Raw genomic sequence first — 11,379 nt, 5'->3', positions numbered from 1 at the left:
GAAGGCAGGCAGTGCAATGTTCATTTGTGTGGTCCACTGCAGCTTGTATACAATACATGTGTGTGCTACAAACACCTACCTGTATGTCCCAAGCCTTGAGCGTTCCCTCCCTATCAGCTGTGACTAGATATTTTCCACAGGGGCTGACAGTCATAACAATAGACCCCAGGTCTCCGTTGTGAGCTGTGAATTGTCCTACCAGACGGCTGTGGACGGTGTTCCAGAGTCTGACCACACCTGATCCTCCACAGGACACTAAGTCTGCACCACCTGATGGAGATGAAGGAATACACATATATAAGTTTGTGTTTAAGTTTAAAAGCAAACATGTAGCATCAATAGCAAAAACATGAAAAAGCAGAATGCGAATAACAGGTATAACACACCTAAAAAAGATCAGCAACACCTTTCTGCATGCTTTGTCTGTGTGTTGATCTACAGAAAATCCTTTGCTATCTGTACAAGCACTGATGATGTACATATGTTCTTATTTTAGACAGCACGGCAGGGAACTTGAATGTTAGGAGCTGATACAGTATCAATGAAGGAAGCAGGTCTGACCGCCCATAGACCATCAAGGGGCCAGTCTTCCAGCCAGAGGCAGAGATTGTGCTTTCGCAAAAACATACGGCGCCTAAGCCAAAATGATGTCAAACTCTCCTGCAACAAAGCCTTTTCCCAATAGCAGAGAGGATGCATAGACACAGAGTCAAAAAGTGGCAGCTGACCAGGTGTCATCTGGCTGTAAAATGAGTTCATAGACCTCATAGATAGATACACTGCTCTGCTGACAACATGTACTGCCAGGCGAGGTCTCAACAACACACACACACACTCAGTCAGTCTGGCAGCAGGCATAAAGGCCAGGGTCCAGAGGCTGATCATGTGTTTTTTTTTATTTATTTTTTTTAGCAAGCTGCTAAACACCTACAGCAAGCAGAAGCAGCAGCTACTGTCGGAGTAACACTGAGAATAAATCAAACTGGAATAAAAACCCAAGCAACCACAGGAAAGTTAAAATAAAGAAGGAGAGAAAAGTAAACTTCAGAGTTTGAGTTGCTGCATATGAAAAGTAGTTAAAAACTGGAAAACTTGAAGCGAACTCAACACATCAAACAATCATTGATGTGTAGCTACTGTACAAGTTACCCGGAGCCTTACTGTCTTTGTAATGTGTAAACATAATACACACGTATCCATGTATTTGCAGCTGTGTATTTCAGCAACAAAAACAAGGCTGTATGCAGCGTATCTGACCTTTAAAAAAGGCTTTTGATTGTGCAACTATTTCAACTCTCAAGTAACTTCACTGTGTTTGCATAGACTGTAACTCTTCAAATCGCAGGCTCTAACAGATCAACTCAAACTATATATACAAAACAGGCAAAATATACGGATGGGAAACTAATTAAAGGACAAACCAGAATGAATGAGTGGAGAAACATGACAGGACATTGAATGGGTTGATGAAATGATGTGAATCAATTGAACACCTATGGGAGATTGGAGAGGGTTCGAGAGACTAGGAGAGGAATCTCCTTTGAATTGGCACCCATCTGTGTGTTTGAAAAGACTTTGACCTCAAAACAAAAAATCGAGTTGGGAAGTTTTAGTACCTATAATAAAACTAGTAAGTCGTAATAAAGAATTTATTTAGATAAGAATTTGCTTTGTAATAACTGCTTTTATTTTGGGATAGCCCCTGAGGCGATGCTACCTAACATTGTTATTCAAACATTATGCAGTGCTAGTAAGGTTGATAAGGATTACACAGTTGCAGTTTAGTTTTCTATGTATCACCTGTAGCTGCAGCCGCAGGTGTGCGCCCTGGTATGAAGAACAATCTAGTGATGGCAATGGAGTTATCAGAGTCTTCTTTGCCATTCGCACCAAGGTGAGAATCGGGGAAATGACCTAGAAAAGTTGAAGACAGAGAAGAGTCAAAAGATAAAGAAAAAATAAGCAAAGAGAGAACAAACAGAAAAGCAAGAAACATTAACTTAAAAATGGCAAAATAATAAGGTGTTGTTTGACTTATTTGCATCTGTGTGTGAAGGTGAGACCTAGCTGTGTCTTGCCTTCTTTGTGTTGAGCATATGGCCGCAGTTTCCTTAAAGCTTTTTCTGTGCTGTTGTTCCACACTATAATCTCTCCATCGTAACTTCCTGCACACATCAGAAGGGAGACGAAACAAAGTGCAAGCGACTTGTGATTAACTCTTAAAAACACATTGCTCTTTGGCATTCTTGTCTCGGCAAGAGGCTGCAAAAACTGGCTTTTTTATATTAACCAACAGAAAATGTCACATTCTTAAAAGAAATATTAACAATTTACACAAACTTTCTCTCAACACACACACACTTTTACTTTCTTCATGCTGCTGAATCATGCAAGTCAGACACTAAAATCACTTTAAAAATGATAAAGCTCAACATCTGTCCCCAGCTACCATCTGTTCCACCACTCAAACCTTAATGTTCACCTCAAGAGAAAGTCCTTTTCAAACAATCTACATTATATATATAAGAAGGTGTGTGTGTGTGTGTGTGTGTGTGTGTGCATGTGCGTGTGTTTATCATATAAGGCAGGAATCTCATCAGGTGGCTCGACAGTTGAACAGCAGGAGTTAATGAGATATGTGAAGAGTGAGTTAGCTATGGGAGGTGTGTATGTGTGAGCAATAGGAGGTATAAAGTTTATGAGAGAGTGGGTCGCCTGCATTATTCATGCCGCCCAGGGCCAGCTTCTGTATTTCAACCGACTTTTATCATGCCATGTGTGTGTGCGTGTGTGTGTGAGATGGAAAAAGGGCGTGAGGCAGAGTAGATATCTCTATCATCTACACGATGATGAGCTTTAAAATGGGGCTGGATTAACATAACCCTCATTAACTTTTAAACATGCTCTAATATGCTAAAGTCTGGCCATTTCTGACAACACACATTAACACCACAACACACAGGCCTATAAGCACTGGGACACATGTTCATTAACGGAAGAAGACATACATGAAACTACGAACGAGATCACACTAGCAAACTCTTACCTCCTTTTTTATTAAAAGAGCACTTCACCAGTTTAGCATTGCACTCGTATAACATCATCACACTGACAGTGGAAAGTTGAACAAAAGAATAGACAAAAGATGTCATGTTTCTTATTCCACGCTTTCTTCGTGAAAACCTGGAAGCTAATTTAGCCATGAGCCACTAGCCTCAGAGATAAGACGCGGGCTAGGTTTGGTAAACTGAAGACTTTTTTTCATTTTCAAACTTAAGTCACTTGAGGACATTTATCAGACTTCAAAAGACAAACGGCTTTATATAAGTTTTTTCACATACACAGCCGTGTTCCTTAAGTCCTGTAAACATACTTTGATGTGTAAAACTGGTAAATTTCCCCTTTAACTCGCAAACTTGTCAACAAAGAAATGCGAAACATACAGTATGTATAAATCAAAGCATCCACTGCTTGAAAAAGATGTCACTGCTGTCACTCAGTATGCTGATTTCCACGCTTGCATTTCCATTTCTAAAACATTTTGGCCATCCATCAGAGTTCAGATGAGTTGGTCCACGGTCGCTTGGAAGGTGTTCAGCCATGGAGGATTAAGGGATCCGAGGAAAAGGAGGAGTGAAAAGGGGGAGGTAGTGACTGAAGGAGGTACACAGGACCCCTGTGTGCATGTACCCTGCTGTTTGTGTGTGTGTGTGTGTGTGTGTGTGTGTTTGACAGTGTCTGTGTGCGAGAAGCCAAGCGGAACCTAACGAAGACTCTGAATATGGATGAGGAGGCTTCAGTCCCACATCAGCCAAATGTTCCTGCTGCAACTTGATTCAACTTGAGACACAAACAAAAAGATGCATGTACAAAAAAATACACACACAAACACACAGTCCTGAGCATGTGTGCGTCCAACAGAACTTTAAATTGACTTTTGTCACTGGTGGCCATGATGCCACCACTGCTTTCGCTTGGCAGCACTCGCACATAATTTGGCAACACGCTCGCTTTGATGTGAAACAGCATTACTCACTGCAACCCTGAAGAAATATGATGGCAACTGAAATGAATGCGTCATTGCTTTTAGACGCCGTCTTTGTGCTCGGCGGATTTGGGGAAGAACGAATTAGCAAAAAATAGTTAATGTGGAAAATACTCCACATAACCACTTTTTGCCAAGATAAGTGTGGAAACGTAGGAAATCGGGACGTGAATGTGATTCATCCTTTTCTGATATTCACCCAAAGGCCAGAGAAAGAGAGAGCTACTCACAGGATATTAAAGCGTAGGAGGAATTTATGAATGAATTACATCATTTTATGATTTTTTTTAGTAGTTGACCTGGATATACCAGTACCTCTGACCACACAAAATCATTCCAAACACTAAAAGGTCACAGGTTTGATACCCACAGAGTTCATGTCAATTCTACAACAAAAGTATTATCAGGAAGAGTGCTGCATTCTAGCTTATAACATAAAATGCTGCTTATGAGGTGAATCATTTGCATTCATCAGATTGCCAAGACCTCAAGAGGCATCAATATTGTGAACCGACTGGCTGAATGACGGAAAGAAATGACAGATAAAGACGGATTTTTTTTTTTTTTGCAAACACTCCGCTGGTGAACTACAAAATATTCAATCAAAGCTTTTGTTTTGTCAGTTTCTTGCATCAACTGGTAACAAAAGCACTCACTGATTTGGTGTGAGGCCCAAAATACAACCTAACTGTCACATTTCAGAGACCTATGCAAATAAACACACCAATATAAATCATTTTATCTCATCTTAGCATATACAAACCCCTTCCCCTGCAGCCGTACAACACACACACACACGCTTAAAAGACAGAAAGTACTATGTCTCATTTCCCCTTACTCCCACTGAGAGAGCTCTAATAAACATAATTTAAATTGGGCATTTGGATTAAATTGGAGGTGCAGCATGGAGCTGTGTGTGTGTGTGTGTAGGCGGGGGAAGAAATGCGGCAGGTTAACTAGGGAGACGAGGTAAAAAATAAACAGAAGTGAACGGGGAGTGTCAGTTAGAGGCTGAAGAAAAGAGAGGAAGCAGGCAGAGAGAGGAGACGAAACACACCGACAAAGAAATTGAGGAGCAAACTTTTGAAGAAGTTTCCAAGTTCACAGAGTGGCTCCTGAATTGTGCTTTTGTTCCAGCTCCAACTATTCATTTCCTTCCAAACCATTTCTTCCTCCAGCTTTGAGAACACCCACTCTTATCTACCTTTCCACCTCCATCCCTCACTTTATCGCTCTCTATACTTATCTCTAGGGTTGATGCATCTCAGAAGGCCAGAGAAAGGTCTGCAGTTTGTGTCTGCTCGCTGCTCGCACAGACTGGTAAACTGAAACTGAACTTTCAATACGTGAGCCAAAGTGATACAACTTTACAAACTGAAGAGCGTACTGGAGAAAATTGGGTGCAGGGTGTTTGTAGTTTGATGGTTATAGAAGTGGACCAGTGATTGGAAGATTTCCAGTTTAATCCCCCAGGCAGAAAAATGTGATGAGGCGCCTTGCTGGTATTTCAAAGTATGCTGTCTTCACATCTAAAAAGACCTTAACAGACCAGGTCATTCTGATGATCCTTTGTTAGGATGTTGATTTATTCATGTAATGGGAACGTTCTTTGTTTCTCTGGTTAATGGTGGTAGTCAGTCTCAAATTGCGCAATGTGACAGCTGTGCAAATGGGATTAAGTGCCACAGGGTTAAGGGTCCACAAAACCATAAAAAAATAAATAAAAAAAATGTAAAATCATGAGCACAGACTTTAGAGACCAATTCCAAAGATTGTATGAATTGAGTAGTGGAACATAAAGTGACTGGATGAAGAGAAAGCCAGAGGCACCCAGTGTTTCTGCTAGTGCTGGTGTGATTTTAGGACTCTATACTGATGTGTGAGTCCATGCAATGACCAGTTGCCTGATCACTTTGATGGTAATTCTGGATAATGTTATGCAATGTGTAATTTTATTTGCTTCTTCCCCACCAAATGTTTTCTGCAACAACTACTGGAAAAGGAATAGTACGGAGGTAATAAATACAGACACAACAACACCCTTCCCTGTTTGTCCAACCTACTACTTCTGAATACAAAAAACAACAAAAAACAATAACAGGACAAAAACAGAAGAGGACATTTGTCGGCCTGAATAATTGTCCCTTCGAGCTCTCTGTGGGCGGTGTTTACCTATGGTTATATTAGAGAGAGAGAGAGAGAGGGAGGGAGAGAGAGAGGTAAAGTGAATTAAGAAGTCTAACATTTTACTAAAAAAAAAACTTTCCGAACGCTAGCACTTAGCAGTACTGTATGTGTATCTGTAATCTTTTTTATCATATATTATATACTGTTTGACCTTTCCAGTTCACCTGCTTCTAATGCAGCCCTAATTAAGAATTTATTAGGACAGAACATGCCAATTAATAGGCTCTAATATGTAAAGGTTTCGGCCTGTGGTGGAGGCAAATGACAGCCCAGAGTATAGAAAAAGGAAGCTGTTGTTCCTCTAAGGAGTAAAATACTGATATATGAAGAAAAAAGACGGCAAAAAGCATCTTAAATACTGTACCTTTCAGCAGTGTGGCGCACACTAACAAAGGGCAATGGGGTCTGGCAGACCTGCTGTATGTTTCTAATTAGATCCTTTTCAGTTCACTTACGCCTATTTTGTACACACAGTATATCATCCAATTTTACAGTATTTATAATGTGGATTTGACATTTAACCAAAAGTTCTAAAATGCGGGGTGTTCACAAACTTTTGAGTTCTCGTACACACTCAAGGGTGTACAAGACTATACAGTTGTACTTTTGATTGTGAATTCTGAAATATATTAAGCCTTTCTCTGCCTACACATGTGCACCGACACACATAAAAACACAGAGCTATTTCCAGCAGAGAGAGATGTGTGGAGCATGAGTCCTTTGATAACAACACCACTTACTTTAATCAGCAGATAACTGCTCCCAGTTATTTTTCATTTTACTGAACTTTCTCTTTTTTTAAGATCATTTTCATTTCCAAGCCTTTTTTCCTCTTTCCATCTCTCCTTCCTCTGCATGAGCCCTCATTCTTAATTTAAGTCATGAAAGTGTAAATTATAAAGGAAAGAGAACACAGAAATACAGGAGCACTCATGCATATGCACCCTCATGGCATTGGATACACTTCTGTTCGAATGACTGTTCAATTACTTAATACACTGTGTGGCAGTGTCTCTTTTTAGTTTTGTGTTAATATCAAAAGTGTTCATCACATGTACACACGCACGGACAACACACACACCTGTGACCAGAGTCTGAGGAGGCTGAAATGCGGCACAGAGCACATCACTGCGATGCTGAACACCTCCCTTCCACTCTGATGGCTCAACAAAAGACTGCGAGAAGGAATGCAGACGGAAAACTGTTAACATCCTGCAGAGACAGAGAGAGACAGAAAACACAGGTAGTGGTGAGAAAATTGAAAAGTATAAAGGTGTGTTACAAACCTCATAGACTTTTCTTTTTACAATAAATTCTGATGTGCTAGCTGGTTTATCAATAGTACAGTAGTAGTAATAGCAATAGCTGAAATAGCTGCAGTAGTAGTAGTAATCATAGCAGTAGAAACAATATCAGTACAGAAGTAGTGATAGCAGTAGCAGCGATAGTAATAGTTGTAATAGCTGTAGAATTAATAGTTGAAGCAGTAGCAGTAGGAGTGATAGTTGTATCAGTATTTGTAATATTAGTACTGATAGCTGTAGAAGTAATATCAGTATAGTAGTAGCAACAGCAGCAGTAGCAGTGATAGTAGTGTCGCAGTAACAGAAGTAGCAATAGTAATAGTTGTAATAGTAGAGTAGTAGTAGTAGTAGTAATGATAGTAAGCCTTAGCAGTTTCAGAAGCAGTAGGCTAATAGCAGCAGCAGTAATAATAGCAGTAGTATAAGAAGTCATAGTAGGAGTAATATAGTATAATTAATGTGCAATGTACAATTGTTGGGTAAATGATTGTACCAAGAGTACAGTCTAGACCTGCTATTATATGAAAATGATTGAAGAAAAGTAATAATAATAGTAGTAGTAGTAGCAGTAGTAGTAGAAGAAGTCATGGCGGTACAAAATCCATATAGCAATTTTAAAAACTGACTTCCAGATTTTCCATGTTAAAGGAAAACGTCTCACAGTTTTGGTATCGTAAATGAAATGAAAAACCGATGCACTGTCAGTGGGATGTGGATATTTCAGCCTGTGTGAGATGGTATGAGCAGCAGAAGGCAATAGGACTTTGAATTAGATGCCATGCGACACAGCACTATATGGATTAAACTGTGCTCTAGGTGGATGTGAAGAAAGAGGAAATGATATGAGTGATGAAAGTCATAAAGGCAGTATTTTCCTTTACTGCTGCTGATCTGTCGTCTATGTTCTCTTTACCGCTGTGACACCCCAGAGAGCAAGACTGTGCGTGCACGTGTGTGTGTGTGTGTGGAGAAGAGAAAGAAAGAGAGAGCGTGAGAGAGAGAGGGAGAGAGTCGTATAACTTGATGATGCTGAGTTCAGCTCACTGGGTGTGAAACGATGATGATGAAGATGAAGAGCAGATGTGATGTGGGTATACAACGAAACACACGCACACACTCACACACGCACACACTCACACACAAATATGAGGTAGTGATACTCGTTAGAGTCCAGATGTCTGGCTGGCTCCGAGTTGTTGGCAGGCAGAGATAGCAGGAGAGGACACAGAAACACACACATTATTTCTCTCTCACACAGACACACACACACACATTATTTCTCACAAACACACCACATCACACCACACACACACACACTCATTCTGACTATTTGACAGGAACAGTCTCTTTCATACACAGTGTGCAACATACACAGTCTATGAGGGTGTGACTGCATCAGAACACCTAATTTGCATACATTTTCAGCATTGCACATCTTGTGTTGTATTCGATATTTGTTGAAAGAGTGAAACAGAAGATGTGTACTGTAAGTAATTAAAAAATGGTTCATATACAGTACCTTTCCCAGCCCATCGCTAGTATACTCCTCTTCAGCAACAGGACCTGTGAGATCTCCACAGCCCGACCCAGGCCAGCGTTCATCCTGTGGAGGCAGCGGCCATTGAAGTCCCACACCTGCAAAAGACGCCACAAATGATACTTGTAAAAACTGTTCACATTGAGGTCGCATTGCAAAAACTTGAAACGATCAGATTCTTTGTGATCTGTGCTGTTCACACATTGTCATGAAACAAAACAAATCTGAGTCACATATGAGCAAAACCATCTGATTTGTGCCATCAAAACACCAAATGAGCTTCACTTCAAAGAAAACTCAAATGTTTGTTAGGATGTTTAGCAGAACATTACGGCACTACACAAAAATGTCACTCTCTTTTTTTATCCTTCACATTCCAAAAACATCTTCTTGTCTAGAAAAGAAAGAGGTAACAGAAACAGTAGCTGCTGTATTCACTTTTTAAACAAGTCCAACAGCTTGTGAAGTTAAGATGTTTTGAAATGAGAATATTTTTTGGCCGCCTACGTAAGTACAAACTATCAAGCTACAATCCTACTGTACATCCATCAAACATGACAACTCAGGTAATATTCTCACACTGTCTGTCCCATTTTGCATGATGACGCAGCTTGGATCTGTGTTTTGGCATTTAACAAAGAAACACTGATTGGCCCAATGGGAACGCTGTAATTAAAAGGTCAAAATTTCAAATTCTGAATGGCCCTAACTGCTACACCACGGGTTCAGTGTTGATGAAAATTGGAGAGATGATGCATCTTGTTACTAATTGGTCCAAGGGGTGCCTGCTTCTTCTGCTGAGGATGACTTGTGTAGTTGTTTCAAATGGCACAGTGATTGTATATACCTGAGACTGCTTGCACATGCACAGGATGCACATGGCTGCATTTTCACAAGAGCTCATGGGGTCAGGGAACTGATGTGGTTGATTATATTGATTAAAATATGCATAATTATAATTATTGTTTCATTTTTTTATTTAATCTGTTGAGAACAATTGCACCAATCTTGGAGTAATTATGCAGTGCTTGAATGAGGAGGGCAAATACAGTCACAGAGCATAATATGTTTAAATTTCCAGCCCAATTTGAAACTCTAAAATAAAAAGCTACATAAGACACAATTCTTCTCACAAAAGACACACATGGTTGCATGTTCACATACATAATTAGAGAGGGTGCAGGCAGAGAAAGCTATAACCTTTATCAAAAACACAAAAATGTGACAAACACTTGTTATGCAAGGTGACAACATGCATAACCAAACACGCACTATCTCACTTATGCACAACCATACAGTAGCGCCAAGATCGAAAACTGGCTGCCGCTATGTCGATAACTTAGTGCCATGCCAGTCCTCATCAGTATCTACAGCGTGACAGACATAAACCCAATGTACTGAGTATAAATCCAGCTTTACTGTGGTCAAGAACTGTGTGCATAGAACACTGTGTGGGTGTCAGTGGGTCCGAGGTAAAATGTATGTGTTATTATTATATATGTTATGTATATGCAGTATGTACATATATGTAAAGATGTTATCAGGAGCAGTGAGCTGAATAGTGGACGCGATGTGGGAAGATCGCTCATACAAAGTGTCGGTAAGTTCAGAGGGGCAGTGGAGGGGTTTATGTGTTCCAGTCTCAAGATATTTAACTAGACTTAGTTTTCAATCAGTTTATTTCATTGAATTAATTTAGAACATTAAACAGACTGTTTCACCGGAACTCTTTAGTAGATGTCCTACACTAGGTATTAATGGACACCCAGCAGCCAATAGTATTCACCCAGACCATGGTATAAGTTATGTATATATATTTAAATAAGTGTATATAAATAACTGTATATGGTTTATTTTATTTTATTTATTGTGTTTTTATAGAAAAGAAATGTTTTTAGTTATCTTTTTCTATCTGAGTAGCATGAATGAACTGCAGACTTTTATTTCATTACACAACCTTGTGTTGTACAATGATAATACATTTCCTTGAATAAAAAAAAAAGTAGCAGAGCTAATAGTTTTATTTATTTATGGCACTCCTGTTTAATTTGGTCAATTTAATGGAAAAGTTTTCATTTTTTAGTAGTAGTTACAAATTCTTGGAAAACATTTTCTAAGAATTTCTAACAGTCTGCCACTTCATTTTCCGCTTCACATCTTTTCATCAAACTCTATTCCCAGCCGGTTTTGCATTTCCGTCAGTTTGCATCTCGGTGAGAATTGACCTGCAGCTATATGGTTCACAGCTGAACGAGTGTGTGTGTGTGTGTGTGTGTGTGTGTGTGTGTGTATGCGTCTGCACACAT

The 11,379-nt window shown here is 39.7% G+C and overlaps 1 protein-coding gene across 1 annotated transcript in view; it reads right to left on the bottom strand.

The window, feature by feature from the left end:
* LOC118342008 (WD repeat-containing protein 49-like) overlaps positions 1 to 11,379 on the bottom strand; it is a 26,503-nt gene that overhangs the window by 3,665 nt on the left and 11,459 nt on the right. Inside the window, exons 10-14 of the mRNA XM_035680433.1 lie at positions 9,056 to 9,171; positions 7,314 to 7,444; positions 2,079 to 2,165; positions 1,801 to 1,914; positions 80 to 270 (exon numbers count right to left, since the gene is read on the bottom strand). Of these exons, the coding sequence (XP_035536326.1) occupies positions 80 to 270; positions 1,801 to 1,914; positions 2,079 to 2,165; positions 7,314 to 7,444; positions 9,056 to 9,171 (639 nt within the window). The remainder of the gene's footprint in view (positions 1 to 79; positions 271 to 1,800; positions 1,915 to 2,078; positions 2,166 to 7,313; positions 7,445 to 9,055; positions 9,172 to 11,379) is intronic.

Source organism: Morone saxatilis, unplaced genomic scaffold (genome assembly GCF_004916995.1).
Source record: "Morone saxatilis isolate NCDOM2014 unplaced genomic scaffold, NCSU_SB_2.0 Contig8, whole genome shotgun sequence".
NCBI classification, from domain to species: domain Eukaryota; kingdom Metazoa; phylum Chordata; class Actinopteri; family Moronidae; genus Morone; species Morone saxatilis.
The sequence above is the reverse complement of the archived record's forward strand: the minus strand, read 5'-3'. Positions and strand labels throughout refer to the sequence as shown.